This window comes from Bos indicus x Bos taurus, chromosome 26 (genome assembly GCF_003369695.1).
Source record: "Bos indicus x Bos taurus breed Angus x Brahman F1 hybrid chromosome 26, Bos_hybrid_MaternalHap_v2.0, whole genome shotgun sequence".
NCBI classification, from domain to species: Eukaryota; Metazoa; Chordata; class Mammalia; order Artiodactyla; family Bovidae; genus Bos; species Bos indicus x Bos taurus.
This window is the reverse complement of record NC_040101.1, coordinates 35,587,620-35,611,508: the sequence shown is the minus strand read 5'-3', so window position 1 is coordinate 35,611,508 and position 23,889 is coordinate 35,587,620. Positions and strand designations below refer to the sequence as shown.

General features: G+C 42.6%; 1 protein-coding gene and 1 non-coding gene across 8 annotated transcripts in view; one reads left to right on the top strand and one right to left on the bottom strand.

Annotated features, from left to right (window-relative positions):
* Nucleotides 1-23,889, top strand: part of TBC1D12 (TBC1 domain family member 12) — a 119,493-nt gene that overhangs the window by 5,017 nt on the left and 90,587 nt on the right. The window contains exon 1 of one of the 7 annotated variants that reach the window (XM_027529259.1): nucleotides 16,600-17,954. The exons of 1 other annotated variant lie outside the window; for it this stretch is intronic. In XM_027529259.1, the coding sequence (XP_027385060.1) occupies nucleotides 17,017-17,954 (938 nt within the window). In that variant the 5' untranslated portion in view covers nucleotides 16,600-17,016. Of the gene's footprint in view, nucleotides 1-16,599; nucleotides 17,955-23,889 lie in introns of those variants that run through there. 5 more of the 7 variants (XM_027529257.1, XM_027529258.1, XM_027529261.1 and 2 more) reach the window with 5 other exon arrangements.
* On the bottom strand, nucleotides 8,945-9,047 carry LOC113884718. The gene has a single exon (XR_003508991.1). It is a non-coding gene; the product is annotated as a U6 spliceosomal RNA (small nuclear RNA).

Below are 23,889 nucleotides of genomic sequence, written 5' to 3'. Positions count from 1 at the left end.
CGAACTCTTAGTTGTGACATATTGGGATCTAGTTCCCTGACCAGGGATCAAACTCAGGCCCCCTACATTGAAAGCATGGAGTCTTGGCCGCTGAAGCACCAGGGAAGTCTGTGTTGCTAATAATTAAAATCCTCTCAGGTGAATAAATGGATGCATAAGTGAAATAAGTAGATATTTATGAATAGATTGATGAGAGATCTTGATGATCCAAAATGTCTCCTCCAACATCTGTCACACCTGAAAGAAGATCAAGTCTGCCCCTAAGGAATCCCTCTCTTGGGCTCATTAGGAGCAAAAGGACTTTTTAATATCCAGAAATTACAGGAATGAGTGCCTTCTGGAGGTGGCAAAGATGGGAAGTGGAGGAACAGTAGAAGGTAAGTGAAAGAGGCGCCAAAACAGCTAGGTTTTAAACATCAGAGGCATGTATGTCATAACATCATGATAATTTCAATAGGCATCAGTTCAGTTCAGCCGCTCAGTCGTGTCCGACTCTTTGCGACCCCATGAATCGCAGCACGCCAGGCCTCCCTGTCCATCACCAGCTCCTGGAGGCATATGAGTTATCTATTTCTGCTTAACAAATTACTCTAAAAGCTATCAACTTAAAGCAATAATAAACATTTATTATTTCACATAATCTCTGTGCATCTGGGGATTAGGAGTGGTTTAGCAGGATGGTTCTGCTTCTGAAAGTTTGCAGTCTTAACTGTTGGTCAAGGCTACAGTCATCTGAAAACTTTACTGAGGCTCAAGGGTTAATTTTTTTTTTCTTTTTTAAAATTTATTTTTAATCAGAGGATAATGGCTTTACAATAATATGCTGGCTTCTGCCATACGACAATGCGAATCAGCCATAAGTTTACATATGTCCTCTCCCTCTTAAATCTCCCCCTGAAGGATTAACTTCTGAGATGGCTCACTTGTGGTTCTTGGCAGGACGTATCATTCCTTACTTACTGGCTGTTGGCAGGAAGCTTCAGTTTCTTACTGCATGAACTTCTCCATAGGGCTGCTTGGGTGTCTTCATGAGACAGCAGCTGGCTTTCCCCAGAGCAAGTTATCCAAGAGACAGCAAGGGGAAAACTCGAATGCCTCTTAAAGATCTTAGTCATGGAAGTCATCACTCCCACTATTCAGTTTGTTAAAAATGAGTCACTTTATTTCAGACCACTCCCAATGATAGGGGAATTAAGAGTATACTTTTTTGAAGAGAAAATATCAGAGAATTTGTGGACATATTTTAAAAACATCAGTTTTGGATTCAGTGAACATTTATTGAGCATCTTTACTGGGATCTGAATAGGTGCTGGATTTCAAACACATTATTTTCCTATTACCCAAGGCTAAAGAAATCAGAATTTTATATAGGTAGAGGAGATGAGTTTAGAATACAGGACGTTACATGACTATGATAGGTTTAAAGTTGAATGGATGTGTAGGTGAGATTTAAATCGTGGACAGCATGAGAGACTGATTTTCTACTGAGAAGATAAGAAAGATTATTTTGTAACCTGTGTGACTGCCCATTCATTAAACCTTGTAGGTCCTGAACTAATACCAAAGTACAGGAGTCATAACTAATTCCATCTTTTAACCTGAGACACCTGGGTCATTACTCTGTATTTATAAACAATAAATATTTACTGTATTTTGGATTATATTTAACTGATGAATTGAGATGAATCCTAGGTATAAGTTTAGGTACCCCCCTTGGTTGTTGTAGATTTTTATTACTCTGGGTGTTTTGTTACTTATTTGACATGGTCAGCTCTTTGGGATTTAGAGCAGTCATAGGGGCACAGACTTGAGGCTCATGGCCAGATTCTGCCAGAGGAGTAGTTGTGTTTGGTTAAAATTGTGTGTGTGTGATACTTTTCATTGATTTTTAAATACCTTTGAGTGAACCATATACTCAGTATTTAGTCTCTAGTTCCCCCACCAGCCCCTGTACTTCCTGTTGTCTGTTATCCATCAGCCTTACTGGTCCCTAAAGATTCTTAAGTATGAGACATACATCTTGATTTTAAATCTCAGGATTGCATGGCATAATATTAGTTCAGCCTATTCTTACTCACCATCCCAAAGGTGAACTGCTTTCAGTAGATCAATCACTTTAGGTCAAAAGTACTGTTTGTTGTTGTTGTTTAGTTGCTAAGTTGTGTCCGACTCTTTGTGACCCGTGAGTCTGGGTGAACTCCGGGAGTTGGTGATGGACAGGGAGACCTGGCGTGCTGTGATTCATGGGGTCGCAAAGAGTCGGACACGACTGAGCGACTGAACTGAACTGAACTGAAGTGTAGCCCACCAGGCTCCTCTGTCCATGGGATTTCCCAGGCAAGAATACTGGAGTGGGTTGGTAGCTATCTCCTTTTTAGCTTAGTCAGTATCTACTTGCATTCTGCTAAACTCTTGTTTTCTCTCCAGTTCTTTTTTCCTTTCCCTTCTATTCAGCATTCTTGGTGAATATTCGCCCCTTCAGTTTCTCTCAATTGTCACACCCCAAATGGTATATGAAAAAAGCTTGAGGATAACAGTGCCTACCAGTGAGTGAGATGGTATACAGCACCTGGCTGCAAAAGGTGAGGTAAACTTAAGAAACAGTCCCTCCTCCTTTCTGGCAAATAATTTCAGGACCTTCTGTGAGGCTCTTTTCATAGCTCTTCCACTTTGGTTCTCTTTTCCAATCTTTATTGTCAGTTCATTCATTTATCCTTTTATTAATTCACCCATGTAACAAATATTAACTAGCCACTTAACTATCAGCCAGTGTCCAGGCATGAGAACGAGAAAATGATACCATCCCTGCACTTGGATGGCTTTGGTCTACTGGTGGGAAGCAGATATTAGTCAAACAAACCACCCAGATAGATGTAAAGTTTTCTAATTTTAAAACGTTTGGTGTAATTCATTTCAGTTCGGTTCAGTCGCTCAGTCGTGTCCGACACTTTACGACGCCATGAATCACAGCACACCAGGCCTCCCTGTCCACCAACTCCCAGAATTCACTCAGACTCACGTTCATCGAGTCAGTGATGCCATCCAGCCGTCTCATCCTCTGTCGTCCCCTTCTCCTCCTGCCCCCAATCCCTCCCAGCGTCAGAGTCTTTTCCAATGAGTCAACTCTTTGCATGAGGTGGCCAAAGTACTGGAGTTTCAGCTTTAGCATCATTCCTTCCAAAGAAATCCCCTTAGTGCCAAAAAAGAGAGAATATGGTGTTAAGACCTATTATGAGAAGGGACTATGGCCTCATCAGAGGTCATATGGGGCTTTTACTAAAGAATTGATGACTGAGCTGAGGTCTAAAGGAAAGAGGAGTTAACTGTGTATATGTGTGTGTGGTGGTAGCGGCGGTGGTGATGGTCATCATTGTCTCAGAATTTTTAGCAAGTGGAACAACATGTGCAAAGCCCTGTGATCAAAGGAAACAGAAGCTGATTGCCCATCACTTTGCTGCTCTCTTGCCTTTTCTTTCTTAACTTCCATCCTTTCTTTTCCTCACTTCCTCCCCCTGTTTCTTTTTTCTTCCTTGAATGCAGAGTTAACACCTTCCTCAGTTCTTGACACATTATCGTTATTCATCCATGCAGAGACTCTGTTACATTCTCATTTATCAGTATACTCAGTTTTAACCCTTTTTAGCAATTCCTTTTTCTCTCTTCCATATTCAGCCGTTGTTTATATAGATTTTTAAAATTTATTGATGTTCTTGAGAAAAGGCATATTTGTTTTGTATGTATGTACTATTCATCTGGAGAAGGCAATGGCACCCCACTCCAGTACTCTTGCCTGGAAAATCCCATGGATGGAGGAGCCTGGTGGGCTGCAATCCATGGGGTCGCTAAGAGTTGGACACGACTGAGTGACTTCACTTTCACTTTTCACTTTCATGCATTGGAGAAGGAAATGGCAACCCACTCCAGTGTTCTTGCCTGGAGAATCCCAGGGACCGGGGAGCCTGGTGGGCTGCCGTCTGTGGGGTCGCACAGAGTCGGACACGACTGAAGTGACTTAGCAGCAACTATTCATCTATGTAAATGATTTTTATTATTCTCATTTCTTTTTTTCATTTGACAGTGGTTTTAATATAGTTATTCTGTGTATATCTGTGTATCCTAACCTCGCTCTGTGTGTATCTGATCTGTTGTTGCTAATTGTTCTTCATCTTTTTTATTACATATTTATGTCAATTTAGGATTGTCTCAAATTCTTTTCCACCTCACACAAGAACTACAACAACACGCCTTAATGCACACTTTAATGAGCATCCTCTAGTATTCCTCTTAAGGACTTGTGAGAAATTTCCTTTGAAGGATATTATCAGGAGAGCAATTGCTGGGTCACAGGTTATGCATGTGCTTGATTTGACTAAGTCATGCCAGCTGGATCACCAGAATAACTCAGCTATCAGAGGTTTTCTGTTATACGGTTACCTCATCCCCACTGACCTCCAACAGAGCACCCTAGAATCTTCTATTCAATTTTTTTCCCTCCTGTATTCTGTTTATCCTTCACACATCCATTGTGAGCAAGCCACAGGCGTTCTCTTCTCTCCCCAGTGGCCTAAATCCAGAGCCAGTTTATCACAGCCCTTTCAGGAATTTACAATACACAGTTGTATACTAAAGATAATCATCATCTCCTAAAGGAGGTTTCTGTTGTCCGTTTTGTTAAACATTTAAAACCACATGAGATGGCCTATAATTTGTATACTTCTCTGTGGTGCCCTTTCAACTCACAAATATTTCTTAGGATTATCTCATCACTGAGGTGGACTAGAAGCAGGTTGCACCAAAGAAATTTTTTACTTAATCTCAAAAGAAGAAATGTAAATGACTTAAGTAATATGGTTGTGGGGTAGGCTGGGATGGAGAAGGAGGTAGGTCCATGTTCATCAGTAGTACTTTTCAAAGAAAAGTATAGTAGTTTGAAATAATTAAAGGAAGTCCTCTTGTAAAATTGGAAAGTTTTTTTTTTAAGAGATAGGATCTAGCTTGGTGAGGGTTTAGAATGATGGGCACTTTCACACACTGCTGGTAGGAAATGTAAAATTGTACAACCTTTTCACAAAGCAATTTGAAAATGTGTATCAAAGGACAAAACAGTGACTTGACAGTGCAGAAAACTGGAAGGCATCATCTTGACTAAGTTATTAAAGTTAGCGTTACAAGTATTGGGAATAAACTAGCATTCTGCACCTCCTGCTCCTAGGCATGAGGACACAACATCACTTCAGTGGTATTCTTACCAAAAATTCATAACCTGGATTGAATTACGAAGAAACAATTAAGCCAAACCTAAACCGAGGGATCTTATAAAACAGCCAGCCAATCTTTTTCAAAACTGTCAAGGTCATTCAGAATCAACTAAAGGCAGCCCACTCCAGTGTTCTTGCCTGGAGAATCCTAGGGACAGGGGAGCCTGGTGGGCTGCTGTCTATGGGATTGCACAGAGTCAAACACGACTGAAGCGACTTAGCAGCGGCAGCAGATGAAATTAAAATGTGAAAATTTCAAAATTTCCTTAAAAATAATGAAGAATTTCAAGACAACAATGACAGAGCATTAAATCAGATGTTCAGGGCAGGACCCTGTGCAACTAGACAGATAACCCAGAGGTCATGAAAGACAAAGAAAGACAGAAACTGTCCTGCGTTGCAGGGGTAGAAGGAGACATGAAGACTAACAGGAATGCTTGATCCTGCACCAGATCAGTCACATTAGCAGGACAAACTGAACAACTTAAATAAGATCTGTTTCTTAGTTCAGTTGAGTCGCTTAGTCATGTCTGACTCTTGGTGACCCCATGGACTGCAGCACACCAGGCCTCCCTGTCCATCACCAACCCCCGGAGCCTACTCAAACTCATGGCCATCGCGTCAGTGATGCCATCCAACCACCTCTTCCTCTGTTGTCCCCTTCTCCTCCTGCCTTCAATCTTTCCCAGCATCAGGGTCTTTTCCAATGAGTCAGTTGTTTGCATCAGGTGGCCAAAGTTGGAGTTTCAGCTTCAGCATCAGTCCTTCCAATGCATATTCAGGACTGATTTCCTTTAGGATGGACTGGTTGGATCTCCTTGCAGTCCAAGGGACTTTCTTATTTGCTTCTTCCCAATTCATAGTTATGATGTGTTTGGAAATGGATTTCAGACTATTCTGCTAAAGAATTGCTACTTAATCCATTTTAAAATATCATAAAGGGGCTTCCCTGGTGGCTCAGTGGTAAAGAGTCTGCCTGCCAGTGCAGAAGACATGATCCCTGGTCTTGGAAGATCCCACACACCGAGGAGCAACTAATCCCGTGCACCACAACTACTGAGCCCACACTCTAGAGCCTGCGAACTGCAACTCCTGAAGTCCATGTGCCCTGGAGTCTGTGTACCACAACAAGAGAAGCCACCACAGTGAGAAGCCAGGACACTGCTACTAGAGGGCAGCCCCTGCTTGCCACAACCAGAGAAGAGCCCACACAGCACTGGAGACCCATCACAGGCAATACATAAATGCACAAATACATAGAAATACTTAAAAAATAAAATACCGTAAAAAGGAAAAGTATAAAAATAAAAAATAAAAACCTCCATCATTCTCTTTTCATATCTATCTTTTTTGATCTTTATCAAACTGGAAATGCTGATTTTATACATCATCATTATGATATACAATTATGTTTCTCTACCTTTAATATTGTTTTGTAAAATGTCCCCATATTTCTATATTTTATCATTTTAATCAACTGCAATATTTCATAGATAAACCTAGTTTTTTGTACACTTTCTGTATTAATTTAATACAGTTTATATTTAAGTGATTTCTCGCTTTTAAGTATTAAACATTTTGTTACAGGCCTTCTTGTGTAGCTTTTATTTTGTGAATTATTTCCTTATGACACATTCCCAGGAGTAGGATTGCGGTGCCTCTTGATATGTGGCATCAATTTGCTTTCCAAAAGGATCAGTTTGCATTTCTAGAGCATCTTATCTCTCTCGGTTTGTGGCTGTCCTGCTGTGGTTTACCAAATAGCAGTTGCTTTGTGATCTTACTATCATTCATTTCCCACATGTGTCTCACCCTTGTGGTTAATCTGCAGTACACATCTTCTCAATACTTGTATTCTAACTATAATCCGTAACCTTAGTCCTAGTCACCTTCTCTTCCTAGCTAAGGGTTTACCAGGCATGCACGGAATTTAAATCATTTGTGGAAATTGAGGGTGATTCAAGGAAGAGGAACTTAGAAGAGTACTTAGAAGAAACAGCCAAAATGTAGGAGGGAAAAAATGGAGACAATAGAGAAATGAGACCTAAGGAAAAAGTGTTTCTTTTAAACAGTTGAAAGGTTCATAGGAAGGTGACTAAAAGAGCAAGGCAGTGATCAGATGTGGGTTTACTAGAAAGTGCTTTGCTTGCAGCACGGGGAAATGTTTGAAGTGGCCCCAAGTGAATGTGGAGAAACTGGTTGGAGGTTGCTTCTGTCACCCAGGGAAGAGATGATGGTGACTTAGTCTGGGTGGGTAGACATTGTGAAGTGAGTAACATGTAGAGGATATTTACGTTAGATCCTTAGACCTTATCCATCTTATAGCTAAAAGTTTGTAAGGATCTCAGTTATCTAGTTTCAGAGGATCTAAGGTAAAACATGGTGAACTACAGTTAATAACATTGTATTATATAATTAAAAAAAAACATATTCAGGAGGGTAAAACAAACAGACCTTAGTGACTACTTGGTATTGTTGTTATAGTTGCTCAGTGTTGTCCAACTGTTCTGCGACTCCATGGACTGTAGCCTGCCAGGGTCCTCTGTCCATGGGATTTTCCAGGCAAGAATACTGGAGTGGGTTGCCACTCCCTCCTTCAGGGTGTATTCCCACTCCCTCCTTCAGGGTGTATTCCCAACCCAGGCACTGAACCCTTGGCTCCTGCATTGGCAGGCGGATTCTTTTACCACCTAGCTACCTGGGGAGCCCAGACTAGGTATTTTAGCCTCCTAAGGCTGTGATAACTAATTACCACAGATTTAGTGCTTTAAAACCACAGGAATTTATTCTTTCACAATTCTGGAGACCAGAAGTCTGAAATCAAGATGCTAGCAAGGGGACTACTCTGGTGGCTGTGGTGAAGAATCCATCTGCCTGCCAATGCAGGAAACACGGGTTTCGATCCCAGGTCCAGGGAAGATCCCACATGCTGCGGAGCAACTAAGCCCATGTGCCACGACTATTGAGCTGATGCTTTAGAACCAGGAACTACAACTGCTGAGCCCACGCACTACAGCGACCGTAGCCTGCATGCCCTAAAGCCTGTGGTCTGCAACAGGAGAAGCCGCTGCAATGAGACACCTGTGCACTGCGACTAGAGAGTAGCCCCTGCTAGCTGCAGCTAGAGAAAGCCCACGGGCAGCAACAAAGATCCAGAACAGTAAAAAAGAATAAATAAATAAAATTAAAAAAAAATTATATTGGTAGCGTTGGTTTCTTCTGAAGGCTCTGAGAGAGAATGCACTTCATGCCTCTCTCTTAATTGATGGTGTTGCCAGCAATCCTTTGTGTTCCTTTGGCCTATAGATGCATCATTCAAATCTCTGCCTCCATCTTCACATGGTCTTCTTCCCAGAGTCTTCATGTGCCTTCTCCTCTTTTTTTTGCCACTCATTACTATTTGAATATTTTAATTTAACTTTTATTTTATATTGGCATATAGGTGATTAACAATGTTATATTAGTCTCAGGTATATAGCTAAGTGATTTAGTTATACATACATACATGTATATATGTGTGTGTGTTTATACATATATATATTCTTTCTGTTTCAAATTCTTTTCCCATATAGGTTATTACACCTATTGAGTAGAGTTTCCTGTGCTATACAGTAGGTCCTGTGATTATCTGTATTATATATAGTAGTGTGTATGTGTTAGTTCTGAACTGTTAATTTATCCCTCCTCCAGATATGGAATACTTCCTGAATTTATGGGTTATCCTTGCACAGGGACCATGCTAATCTTCTCTGTATTGTTCCAGTTTTAGTATATATGCTGCAAAAGCAATCCCTTCTCTTTTTTCTTTTATAAGGACACCGATCACAGCTACTTATTAGCTCTGTGAGGAAGGGAGTATGTCTAATCCAGGATTATCTCATTTTGGAAAGCTTATCTTAATTATATCTGCAAAGACTCTTTTCTAATAAAGTCACATTCATAGTCCTTGGAGTTAGAACTTGGACATATCTTTTTCAGAGATAAATTCAACCCACTACACTTGGCTAATTGGATAAGAAAGAGGGTGGTATAAGAAAGAGAATGACTCTTGGGTTTTAGGTGTGAGCAACTAAAATATTGTCATTTGGTGAGATATGGAATATTATAATAGGAGAAGATTTAGAGAAGGCAATTATGAGTTTAGACTTGGAGGTACTGGGATGGAGGTGACTTTAAGACCACCAAGCAGAGATACTGGGTATACAGTTGGCATATAGGATCTGGAGAAACTGAGTGGGTGGTGGTGGTATGTATTGATGGAGAATGGTGGAAGAAAACTAGGAGAGGCTCATTTAATCATATTTATTATGTCTGTTATTGTTGTTCAGTCACTAAGTCGTGGCTGACTCTTTGTGACCCCATGGACTACAGCATGCCAGTCTTCTCTGTCCTTCACTCTCTCTCAAAGTTTGCTCAAATTCATGTCCATTGAGTTGGTGATGCTATGTAACCATCTCTTCCTCTACCATCTTCTGCCCTCAATCTTTCCCAGCATCATGGTCTTTTCCAATGAGTCGTCTCTTTGCATCAGGTGGCCAAGATATTGGAGCTTCAGCATCAGTCCTTCCAGTGAATATTCAGGGTTGATTTCCTTTAGGATGGATAGTTTGATCTCCTTGCAGTCCATGGGACTCTCAGGAGTCTTCTCTATCACAACAACTCAAAAGCATCAATTCTTCAGTGTTCAGCCTTCTTTATGGTCCAACTCTCATATCCATACATGACTAAAAATATCTATATATAAATATCAAGAAGGCATTCGGATGATAATGTTGGAGCTGTTGATACAAATTCTAGAGTCTTCAGTTGATAGATGATCATCTAAATACTGAGACTACCTGGGTTAAAGAGGGATGAATAAGAAAAAAAGAGGGTTCAGAACTATTCCTTTAGGAAATTTCAGTTAAGAGGGAAGAAATTCTTCTTGCCTTGAGGAAATTAAGAAGTAGTAGCCATAGAGGTAGGGGGGAAATGGAGAGTATGGCAACAATGGAGTAATGAAAACAGAGGAGCAAAAGTGTTTCAAGTTTGAAAGTCAGATGAATGAGTGTTTAAAAATGGAGGGGTGGTCAACAGAATGAATGTTGTTGAGAGATTAAGCAAGGTGGAGAGTGGAGTTTCTCTCTTAAATTAGGGACAGGGAAGTCATTAATGAGAGTGGACATGAGCTAGAATGGAGTAAATTGTGGGGCAGAGAGTGAGAAAATAAGAGACTAGAGACATCTTTAAAATGTTTTTCTTTGGAAATAAACTTACAAAAAGTTACAAACATAAAAAATAATACAAGAAACACTCATATCATTCCCAGATTTGCCTAGTGTAACATTTAAAAAAAATTTTTTGAAGTATGGTTTACAATATCGTGTTAATTTCTGCTATATAGCAAAGTGATTCATACACACATAAACACATATTCTTTTCTGGTTTAGTTTATCTCAGGGGCTTAAACATAGGTACCTGTGCTATGCAATAGGACCTTGTGTAATCCCTCTGTTAACATTTTATCCTATTTGCTTTATCCCTTGTTCTGTGTGCATGCATATTTTTTTAAGTCATTTGAGGGTAAATTACATATATCACGGCCTTTTATCCTAAATACTCCAGAGTATGTTTCCTAAAAATAGAAATGTTTTTCTTATAGAATATAGCAATTGTTAATTATAAATATCAAAATTTTTATATTGACACCTTTATTTAATCCACTACGATTAAGACAGTTGTGTTAGCTGATATAATACAGACCTTAATAGAATATTTTCTTTTTCTCTACCTAATACAAAGTGAAAGAAAGTGAAAGTGAAGTCGCTCAGTCATGTCCGACTCTTTGGGACCCTGTGGACTGTAGCCCACTAGGCTCCTCTGTCCATGGGGTTCTCCAGGCAAGAATACTGGAGTGGGTTGTCATTTCCTTCTCCAAGGCAATGCCAAAGAATGCTCAAACTACCACACAATTGCACTCATCTCACATGCTAGTAAACTAATGCTCAAAATTCTCCAAGCCAGGCTTCAGCAATACGTGAACCGTGAACTTCCAGATGTTCAAGCTGGTTTTAGGAAAGGCAGAGGAACCAGAGATCCAAATGCCAACATCCACTGGATCTTGGAAAAAGCAAGAGAGTTACAGAAAAACATCTATTTCTGCTTTATTGACTATGCCAAAGCCTTTGACTGTGTGGATCACAATAAACTGTGGAAAATTCTGGAAGAGATAGGAATACCAGACCACCTGATCTGCCTCTTGAGAAATTTGTATGCAGGTCAGGAAGCAACAGTTAGAACTGGACATGGAACAACAGACTGATTCCAAATAAGAAAAGGAGTACGTCAAGGCTGTATATTATCACCCTGCTTATTTAACTTCTATGCAGAGTACATTATGAGAAACGCTGGGCTGGAAGAAGCACAAGCTGGAATCAAGATTGCCGGGAAAAATATCAATAACCTCAGATATGCAGATGACACCACCCTTATGGCAGAAAGTGAAGGGGAACTAAAAAGCTTCTTGGTGAAAGTGGAGAGTGAAAAAGTTGGCTTAAAGCTCAACATTCAGAAAACTAAGATCATGGCATCCAGTCCCATCACTTCATGGGAAATAGATGGGGAAACAGTGGAAACAGCGTCAGACTTTACTTTTTTGGGCTCCAAAATCACTGTAGATGGTGACTGCAGCCATGAAATTAAAAGACGCTTGCTCCTTGGAAGGAAAGTTATGACCAACCTAGATAGCATATTGAAAAGCAGAGACATTACGTTGCCAACAAAGGTCCATCTACTCAAGGCTATGGTTTTTCCAGTGGTCATGTATGGATGTGAGATTTGGACTATAAAAAAAGCTGATCACTGAAAAATTGATGCTTTTGACCTGTGGTGTTGGAGAAGGCTCTTGAGAGTCCCTTGGACTGCAAGGAGATCCAACCAGTCCGTTCTAAAGGAGATCAGTCCTGGGTATTCTGTGGAAGGACTGATGCTAAAGCTGAAACTCCAATACTTTGGCCACCTCATGTGAAGAGCTGACTCATTGCAAAAGACTCTGATGCTGGGAGGGATTGGGGGCAGGAGAAGGGGACGACAGAGGATGAGATGGCTGGAGGGCATCACTGACTCGATGCACGTGAGTTTGGGTGAACTCTGGGAGTTGGTGATGGACAGGGAGGACTGGCGTGCTGCAGTTTATGGGGTCGCAAAGAGTTGGACACAACTGAGCGATTGAACTGAACTGAACTGAACTGAATACAAAGTCCAATTTAGGGGCAGGTATTACATATAACTGTCATATTGTTTTAATATTCTTTAATCGCAAACATGTTCATAGCTTTTTTTTTTTTGCCTTTTATGCTTTTGCCTTTTTTAAAAAAATTTTTGAAGACTATGTACCCCCCCACCCCCACCACCACTATCACCATTACATTTTTTAAAAGAGAATTTTCCTTATTTTGATTTCATCTGATGGTATTGTGTGATTAGACTGAGGTTGTACATCCTCGAACACATTGTATCCTTCTCAGGGTATCACCTCTAGAGGCGCACAATGTGTGAACATCCTTTTAAAGAAGCTCTAGCTTAGGGAACAGTATGAAAAGGCAAAATGATAGGATACTGAAAGAGGAACTCCCCAGGTCAGTAGGTGCCCAATATGCTACTGGAGATCAGTGGAGAAATAACTCCAGAAAGAATGAAGGGATGGAGCCAAAGCAAAAACAATACCCAGTTGTGGATGTGACTGGTGATGGAAGCAAGCTCCGATGCTGTAAAGAGCAATTTGCATAGGAACCTGGAATGTCAGGTCCATGAATCAAGGCAAATTGGAAGTGGTCAAACGAGATGGCAAGAGTGAACATCGACATTCTAGGAATAAGCTAACTAAAATGGACTGGAATGGGTGAATTTAACTCAGATGACCATTATATCTACTACTGAGGACAGGAATCCCTCAGAAGAAATGGAGTAGCCATCATGGTCAACAAAAGAGTTCGAAATGCAGCACTTGGATGCAATCTCAAAAATGACAGAATGATCTCTGTTCGTTTCCAAGGCAAACCATTCAATATCACAGTAATCCAAGTCTTTGCCCCAACCAGTAATGCTGAAGAAGCTGAAGTTGAATGGTTCTATGAAGACCTAGAACATGTACCAAAAGAACATTTCATGCAAAGATGAGCTCGATAAAGGACAGAAATGGTATGGACCTAACAGAAGCAGGAGATATTAAGAAGAGGTGGCAAGAATACGCAGAAGAACTGTACAAAAAAGATCTTCACGACCCAGATAATCACGATGGTGTGATCACTCACCTAGAGCCAGACATCCCGGAATGTGAAGTCAAGTGGGCCTTAGAAAGCATCACTACAAACAAAGCTAGTGGAGGTGATGGCATTCCAGTTGAGCTATTCCAAATCCTGAAAGATGATTCTGTGAAAGTGCTGCACTCAATATGCCAGCAAATTTGGAAAACTCAGCAGTGGCCACAGGACTGGAAAAGGTCAGTTTTCATTCCAATCCCAAAGAAATGCAATGCCAAAGAATGCTCAAACTACCACACAATTGCACTCATCTCACACGTAAAGTAATGCTCAAAATTCTCCAAGCCAGGCTTCAGCAATACGTGAACCGTGAACTTCCTGATGTTCAAGCTGGTTTTAGAAAAGGCAGAGGAACTAGAGATCAAATTGCCAACATCTGCTGGATCGTCAAAAAAGCAAGAGAGTTCCAGAAAAACATCTATTTCTGCTTTGTTGACTATGCCAAAGCCTTTGACTGTGTGCATCACAATAAACTGTGGAAAATTCTGAAAGAGATGGGAATACCAGACCACCTGACCTGCCTCTTGAGAAACCTGTATGCAGGTCAGGAAGCAACAGTTAGAACTGGACATGGAACAACAGACTGATTCCAAATAGGAAAAGGAGTACGTCAAGGCTGTATATTATCACCCTGCTTATTTAACTTCTATGCAGAGTACATTATGAGAAACGCTGGGCTGGAAGAAGCACAAGCTGGAATCAAGATTGCCGGGAGAAATATCAATAACCTCAGATATGCAGATGACACCACCCTTATGGCAGAAAGTGAAGAGGAACTCAAAAGCTTCTTGATGAAAGTGAAAGTGGAGAGTGAAAAAGTTGGCTTAAAGCTCAACATTCAGAAAACTAAGATCATGGCATCCAGTCCCATCACTTCATGGGAAATAGATGGGAAAACAGTGGAAACAGTGTCAGACTTTATTTTTTTGGGCTCCAAAATCACTGCAGATGGTGACTGCAGCCATGAAATTAAAAGACGCTTGCTCCTTGGAAGGAAAGTTATGACCAACCTAGATAGCATATTGAAAAGCAGAGACATTACGTTGCCAACAAAGGTCCGTCTAGTCAAGGCTATGGTTTTTCCTGTGGTCATGTATGGATATGAGAGTTGGACTATGAAGAAGGCTGAGTGCTGAAGAATTGATGCTTTTGACCTGTGGTGTTGGAGAAGACTCTTGAGAGTCCCTTGAACTGCAAGGACATCCAACCAGTCCATCCTAAAGGAGATCAGTCCTGGGTGTTCATTGGAAGGACTGATGTTCAAGTTGAAACTCCAGTACTTTGGCCACCTCATGTGAAGAGCTGACTTATTGGAAAAGACCCTGATGCTGGGAAAGATTGAGGGCAGGAGAAGGGGACGACAGAGGATGAGATGGCTGGATGGCATCACCGACTCAATGGACATGGGTTTGGGTGGACTCCAGGAGTTGATGATGGACAGGGAGGCCTGGCGTGCTGCAGTTCATGGAGTCGCAAAGAGTCGGACACGACTGAGCAACTGAACTGAACTGAACTGAATTGCTGTGTGCAGTTACTCTGCACCCTGTTACCCGGAAATGGGTCCTGCTCAGCCATTGGTCAGTGCGTCAGAGGTCCCCACACACTAGCAACCAATTGTCAATGAGCAACCCCGATGACCCTGCTCAGACATTGGACAGCTCAGCAGTGGGCCCCACCCACAAGCAACCAACTGTTAAGAATGGGCAGTTAGTGAGGGGATTCAGCTAAGTGGCGTGGTGGTCCTCAGGTGAAGAGTGAGGTAAAAGGTGGATCCTGACCTTCTCCCTGGGGCCCTTCAGTTCATCTGGTCTTTGGTCAGTGAGAGAGCTTGGGCACCAAGAGAACAGGCTTGGGACTATGTTCTGTAGGACTTCAGAGCCCTCATCAAGCCCTCCACTAGCCTTGGCCCAGGCCTTGAGGCAGCAGTGAACCTCTCCCCTATCCTTGTCTCTGGGACCTAATAGTAGCAGTGGTCTGCCTGGGTCACAGTATGTGGGATGTGGTGTCCTGCTTTGGGTGGCCTGAGAAGCCTGAGGGCCAGATGAGTTGGGTGCCTGGCTTCCTCAGTGATGACAGTTGGTCAGGTTCTGGGGAACCTGACCCTGAGGGAACTGCCACCTGAGCTCTGCTTCCTGTTAGCCAGGACCTGGACCTTGGAGGTTAAAAGTTGTACCTTGGGACCTTGCCCTTTCTTCTCAGGACAAAGAATAACATTTGTTTGGTAGAGGTTTACAGGAACATTGTTACCTGACCATGACCTGACTTTAAGAACGAAGGCTCTGACACCAAGAAGTTGCAACTGACCATAACACCCCCTAACCTTTTACATTTAAAAGCGCTTTGATGAAAGCTTTCAGTAACTTTGGGGTTAAGGTATGAGCCACCCATCTCCTTGCATGGTCCTGTAATAAACCAAACTCCAAACTCCAGTGTTTTAGCATTGTTTTGGCCTATGTGTTGGGCACATAGACTTGGTGATGTTCGGTAACACTCTCTTCAGTCCTTCTATTTGAACAGTTACCACATCTTGGGATTTCTACCTTAAATGCACTTCATTTCCATTCATTGGTTATCACCCCATTTTAATCCATTTTCATGGGGTGCTGGAATTATTTCAACAGCCCTCTCTGCCTGACTCTACTACTTCTATCTCAAGTGATAATGGAAATCTTTAAAAGTGATGTGATGAAACGTTGTCCTAGATGGGAAACATAACTTTGGTAATATTGGGAAAGATGAAGTGGAGAAGAAAGCGTGTTAACTTGAGATGGGAACAACTCTGAATAGTGAATGGAGCAGTGGATATACACTAGAGGTGGAAGGACTTACATCTAAATCCTGTATTCTATTCCCATAAATTGTGTTAGTCGCTCATTGGTGTCCAACTCTTTGCGACTCCATGGACTGTGGCCTGACCGTTTTCTTTGTCCATGGAATTCTCCAGGCAAGAATACTGGAGAGGATTGCCATTTCCTTCTCCAGAGACTCTTCCTGACTCAGGGATGGAACCCAGGTCTCCTGTATTGGCAGGCGGATTCTTTACCATCTGAACCACCAGGGGAACCCGATATAGCACATCAAGTGAATTTTTGCTAAGGGAGCCATACCCGTGCTTCCCTAATGGCCGTCCTGTTTGGAGTGGGCCAACCAGCCTCCACTGTCCAGAGGGCTGATCCCAGATTGCCGGTCGCAGTGTCACGGAGCGAGTCTCTCTAGCTACCGTCTCTATGGTTCGCGGAATCTCCAGGTCGGAGTTTGACCGGTCTGGCTTTTGCGCGTGCGCGAGCCCAGGCGCGTGCCCGCCCTCCTGCAACTGCCCGAATTCTCGGGAGGGAGGGGTGGGTCTGGGAACGTTGCGGCGGTGGCCGCAGCTGCCCCAGCACTCAGGGATCTTCCCTGGCCAAGCCTGAACTGGGGAGCTTCCGTTACCTCCTCCCGCGGCGCTCACCCGGCCCCAGATGGTGGGTCCGGAGGATGCCGGAGGCTGCTCGGCAAGAAACCCCAAGTTGCTCCTTTTGCCGGCGCCCGATTCCGCGGGCCTGGACGGGAAAATGATTCGGGCCACAGGCGGCTTTGGCGGAGGCGTCGGCGCTGTGGAGCCTCCTGAAGAGGAGGAGGAGGAGGAGGAGGAGGAGACGCCGCCGCCTCAGCAGCTCCTTCAGCGTTACCTCGCGGCGGCCGGGGGACAGCTGGAGCCCGGGCTGTGCTACTGTCCGCTCCCCGCCGGCCACTCCTGTGCTCCGCCGCCCTCGGCAGCCTCGCGCTCGGACGCCTGCCAGCCGGATGCCGGCTCCAAGCACCGCGACGCGGAGGCGGCGGATGCTGGCTCGGCGCGACACGGAGGCATGACCAACGGGGACTCGGGCTTTCTGCTGGGCCAGGACTGTCGCGACCTGGCCCGCGCCGGCAGCCGGGAGCCGTGCCACCGCCGCCTCCGTCCGGACGGGCCTGGCGACGAGGGTGCGGACGGCGCGGGCATCCTGTCTGACTGGGCCGCGCCGCTCGAGGACCCACTGCGGAGCTGCTGCCTGGAGGCGGCGGACCCCGAGGAGCCGGAGGGCGAGGGCAGCGGCGCGAGGGACAGTTCGGCCAGTGACGGCAGCAGCAGCGAGGACTTGGAGCGGCTGGGAGCCGGAGCCGGGGGTTCCGAGGAGGCTGCGTCGCCCGTCACCTCGGCGGAGAGGACTAGTGGGGGCGCCGGAGCCGAGCCGCGCGTCGGTTTCTCCGACGTTCACTGGAACTCTCGGAATACGTTCGAGGTGAGCCGCTGCCAAAGCGCCCGCGACCACCTGCCGCCGGCGGGGGCGCCGGTGTCCTTGCCGGCCGCGGAGGAGGGCCTTGCCGGGACCTCGGCTCGGGCTCGACGGAGCGGCGGCTTCGCCGACTTCTTCGCCAGGTATAGCGCAGGCTACGCCGGGGATCGGGGCGGGCTTGGGGCCGGGAGCGGGCGGAGAGCGACGTGAGGGCAGCCTCAGAGCGTGGCTCTCGCTGGCGTTAGGATTGAGCTTTGATTTGTCACAGGAGGGACCAGGAACTAGGTCTGCATTGTGTTGTGCGTCTGGATCGGAGAAGTTGTGAGCGCGGGGAGCCAATCTTGGTGCTTCCCTGAGCCGGACGCTGTACCTGCCATTCACATTTGGTTTCTATGAATTTAGGCCAGCGTGCTAGTGCCATATCTACAGTTTTGCCTCTTCCGGAGAAATAGACAGCCTTCTTCGTCCGCGTGTACTATACTGTTAGGATTTAGGGGCGGGTGGCGGTGCGGGGTGTGTGTGTACAGGTGCGGTTGTGAAAGAGAAAGAGAAGTCATTTTCAGAGCTGTCTCTTTGCGTGGAGTCTAAACCCATTCAAGTAGTTTGGGAATTACTGAAATTAGAGGTGGCTGAGTTTCATAGCGTTTAACAGCCTGTTTCAGGGGCCTTTATTAAAATACTGTCAGTTTAGTATTTAAAATTTGATCCAGCCTTTAAAACCAAATTACTATGGCGCTTTATCTAGAAAAATCCCTTTTTCCCACTTTTGCTAGATAGACCTATACTTTTTTCCGGCAACTTCTGTTAATTTTTTATGGTGTCGTATATGTGATTTGACCTGCTAGTCTTGAAGTTAAATTGTGGTGCTGGACATTGCAAGTTTCTCAGTGGGACGTTGATAGGGATACATACGTCGTTAGAAAATACTCATCTTAATGCACCGTAGTAACAAAGCAGTTTCCTGTGAGTCAGATTTTGACACGCTTTTTTTTAAGTCTCTAGACAAATAGGAAAATATTCCCAACTTGGAAAACCCTCCCTTTCAAAGTTCTTTCTCCTTTCTTCTGTGTTTTTGTTCCCTTTTCAGGGATCATGACAAAAACCAGAAATAAAGAAACAAGTAATGAGTCTCAGATTTGAGAGGATTATACAATTAGTGTGCATATTTGTAGACTCACAGACAGAGTTTTCTGATTGAAATTAGTGTTTCTTATTCCCTTTTCTGCTCTATTAACTGTTGTTTAAATCAAGATTGGGGAAATCCTAATTATGTTTTAGTCATTGTGTGCTTAGTTGCTCTGTGGTGTCCAACTCTTTGTGACCACAGACTGTAGCCCACCAGGCTCCTTTGTCCATGGGGATTCTCCAGGCAAGAATACTGGAGTGGGTTGCCAGTGCCCTCCTCCAGGGGATCTTCCCAAGCCAGGGATCAAACCCAGGTCTCCTGCATTGCAGGCAGAGTCTTTACCAGTTGAGCTACCAGAATCTTTACCAGCTAGCTGAGCTATCAGAGAAGCCCTGTTTTACTCGTAGGGCAACATATATAGTAGTGAAATGTGCATTTGTCCCTCAAATTATGCAAAGATCTATGCAAAGAGACATACTTAAAGCTAGTAGTGGCAATATTTTTAAAGCTCTTAAGGTGTGTGAAGCTTGTAGGTTTTTTTTTTTTTTTGTGGAACTTGTGGGTATTTATTGGTCATGTTTTGATGTCAGGTATCAGGCAGTTTTAGATTTGAACAGGGCTTTGGAGAGCATAGCTAGTTGACATTCATATGGCTTAGTTGATGTTCATATGATACACTTTTCATGTGTATCAGAACACTGAGTGTAAAGTCAGTAAACTTAGGTCCCCTGAAGTTAATTTCTCTAAGCTTTGTTTTTGAGATATGAATGTCAAGAGTCTAAGCATCATTGCTTCCTTCATATAACATTCTTGGGAAAGGACAGAATCAGACATTAGGACTATTTTTATGTTAACCTTTAGTCAAAACCTTAACTAATGCTGAACACCTTCAAGGCAAAGACTATGACCTTCATTTTTGAATCTAAAATATCTAGTGTTGTATAAAGAATCCCATTCAGATTGTGTTGAAGTGACAACTTTCATGGACTCTCCCTCTTTTACTGTTCTCTAGGTAGTGTAATTTTGAACAAATCTTCTATTTCCAAAAAGAATAATCAGAAATTTTCTCTTCTGCCTACAACCTAGGAGTGTTTTTCTTCCCATAAACAGTTGTCAGCTAATGGCAGAGCTGGGTTAGAAACCAGGGTTCCTGATTTTCATTCCAGGAATTCAATCATAACTTCTGTTTACCTGTGACTCTTTTCTTTCCCACCTGATTATCTAAATCTTTCCCTTCTCCTTTCCATTTCCTCTCTTTCTCTTAACTGGGTCAAAAAATCTATAACAAGAAATACTTTAAAAGACTAGTTTCATGTTTGTTTTAACCTTTTACAAATAAAGAGAGTAGACCATTTTATGGCTCTGTTTATCTGTTACTACAAAAATTTGTTCAATTAAGGCACATCATTTACAGAAGCCTCACTGAGTAGGGTAGAAATCATGTAGGAGAAAAAGGAATTTGGTCCAAGATGGGACAGTTCTCATTATCTCCTTCCTGCTTGCCCTCCCTTCTAGATGAAGTGAGTTCTATTTCAGACTCTGTTGGGAGCTTGCCTCAGCTGCACATGGGCATCTGTGTTTATAGTGACTTGATTACGGGAGCCCTAGAAGTAACATTCAGGAGAAGGAAATGGCAACCCACTCCAGTATTCTTGCCTGGAGAATCCTGTGGGCAGGGAAGTCTGGTGGGCTGCTGTCCATGGGGTCACGCAGAGTCGTACACGACTGAAGTGACTTAGCAGCAGCAGCAGCAGCATGCATTGGAGAAAGAAATGGCAACCCACTCCAGTATTCTTGCATGGAGAATCCCAGGGATGGGGAGCATGGTGGGCTGCCATCTATGGGGTCGCACAGAATTGGACAGGACTGAAGCAACTTAGCAGCAGCAGCGTAAGCAGCAGAAGTAACATTCCCTCAGGTCCTTGGCCTTTTCCTGTCTCTAAAAGTTTTGAAGTGCTAGGTGCATCCACTGCTGCCACTCTCACAACTTAGCAGTGAGAAGATGAAAGTTAAAAGACAAATCTCTTGTGTTTGTAGGCTAGCCTTTGTTTCTCAAGGGTATGTTTATTATTCTGTTCTGAAAGTGAAGTAACTTTAAACCATTTTTATGATCCTTTAAGCAAATCCATGTCGTGTTTTCAAACTAGAGTGGTTTGTTTTTTATGTATGCTCTTAATAGGTGTATTTTAAAAGCCATTTAATACTTTTGAGTATTAATACTCAAATTGAATACTTTTGTTCTGATTGCACTGGCAAAGTCACTGTTGTTTAGAAGCACTCAAGTATGTATCTGTGTCTCCTAATAGTGTTAATATATATATATATTTTTTACAAAATCTGCATGATAAATCACAAGAATTTAGTAACTTAAAAGGGCATGACTAAGGTAGGCAAAAAGTACTAAAGATTTTTTTTCCTTCTATCTGAAAGATAAACTTTATAGATTCTGGAATTTATATAAATCTTTATAGATTGATTTTATAGATTCTGGAACATAGAGATTTGTGTAGCTTACCCTGTAGTTACCAACTCTGAAACTTCCTAAATATTGCACAAAAATTTTTTTGTGAATCTCTTTTTATTATGGGTAGCTGAATAGGGAAGACTAGCAATGGTAGGCTCATTTAGTGGTTTCTTTTCACATATTGGGTGTCCCTTGTAGCTCAGCTGGTAAAGAACCCGCCTGCACTGTGGGAGACCTGGGTTCGATCACTGGGCTGGGAAGATCCCCTGGAGAAGGGAAAGGCTACCCACTCCAGTATTCTGGCCTGGAGAATCCCATGGACTGTATAGTCCATGGGGTTGCAGAGTCAGACACGACTGAGCGACTTTCACTTTCATATATAAGCAGTCTCCAATCTCCCCACTATGAAAATTGTTGAGAATGTATATTCTTTTTGTTATGATATTGAGAATTTTGAAAATTTCTGTTATAATTTTTCTTAATTTAAGATTCTCAGAAACAACAAAATCAACCATATTTTCACTACTACTCAAAATTTAGTTGATGTACGCTGCTGCTGCTGCTGCTGCTGCTAACTCGAGTTAGTCGTGTCCGACTCTGTGTGACCCCATAGACGGCAGCCCACTAGGCTCCCCCGTCCCTGGGATTCTCCAGGCAAGAACACTGGAGTGGGTTGCCATTTCCTTCTCCAATGCATGAAAGTGAAAAGTGAAAGTGAAGTTGCTCAGTCGTGTCAGACTCTTCGAGACCCCATGGACTGAGCCCACCAGGCTCCTCCGTCCATGGGATTTTCCAGGCAAGAGTACTGGAGTGGGGTGCCATTGCCTTCTCCGTGATGTACCCTAGTTGATGAAATAAATCATTATTCACCTGACTGAGCCACCATTGACTTTCGTCAGATAGGGCTCCCTTATTTGTCCTATAGTGTGTATTCTTCCCAGTCAACTAAAATAAAAGCCACAGTTTCAGGACCAGTTTCTCAAAACAAACAAACAAACAAAAAAACCCTTCTTTAACATTTCAGTAAAGAAAAGGTAAAATATCAAACCTCTGATAAGTTTTAAAAGATTTTTATAGCTCCCCAAAGCAAACAGTTCTTTATAACAGGTGTGGTATGATTATTTAAAAGGAGAATTAAGAAATATCTTGCTCTAAACATAATTTTTTTTGTTATTACAATACTATAAAAATATTCATTAATGTGTCACTAAGGAAATTTTGTTGGATATTACTTTTATATTAGTATAATTAAAATGTGTAAAATTTTAGAAAAACTGAAAAGAATGTGTAATTAGTTGCTCTAGAATAAAAATGAGTCTTTTAAGATTTTAGAGTGTTGTGAAGCTACCCATTATAATATTAGATTGGGGAGCTAATGGCTGAAGAGTCTTTGTTTCCTTTTCTTATATCTAGCCCTTTCCCCTGCTCAGATCCAATAATTGCTTTAAAAAACCAACCAACTGCAAAATACTAGTTATCTATACCAAACCATTAGAAATCCAACAGTGATTCAAGGAGTTCATGGTTAGAGATGTAATCATCTGAATATAAATTCAGTAGAAAGTATTGGGAAACTCTAATTTTTGTGGGACTTGGTTAATTTTAATCACTCAAACATTATTTCGAAGTGCTAAACTAAACTAACATTTTAACACTAAGCCCCAGTTAGCAAAGCAGACTAATATTAACTAGGAATTGGGACTTCCCTGGTGGTCCATTGGTTAAGAATCCAGGCTTCCGTGGATTAGAGTAAGACACAGAGATTTACTTTTTATTTTATTTTTTGAGATTTACTTTTTAAGATACTTTTTTAAGAATAGGTTTATGTTTATAGAAAAGTTGCAAAGGTACTATAGAAAGTTCTGGTATATCCCTTGTCCAGTTCTCCCGTTGACAACATTACATAACTGTGGTACATTTGTCACAACTAAGCAAAGAGTTGGACACGACTGAGTGACTGAACTGAACTGAAGAATCCATCGTTTGTACATTATTACAGTTAAACTTCATGCTTTGTTTAGCATAGAGTTATTGACTAAAAGAGCCTTCCCAGGTGGTTCAGTGGTAAAGAATCTGCCTGCCAATGCAGGAGACGCAGGAGACTCAGGTTCGATCCCTGGGTTGGGAAGATCCACTGGAGAAGGAAGTAGCAACCTGCTCCAGTATTCTTGCTTGGAATATTCCATGGACAGAGGAGCCTGACTGCCTACAGTCCATGGGGTCACAGAGAGATAGACACAACTGAGCACGCGTGCACCACACCTTTATTGTTGGCTGTAAGACTTTTATTTGGGAAGCTATTGAGTTTTACTGTAAAATCAGAGCTGTTTAAAGTAGAAGGAATTTTAGGAGTCACTTTATTCATTCTTTAATACTCTATGGAAAATCAGGGTTAGCTTCTATTTGCTAGCCATCACTTAGTAAGATGGTATTAATTTAGTATTGGAAATGAACTAGACATAGTAATGAGTTTAAGTGATCTAAAAGC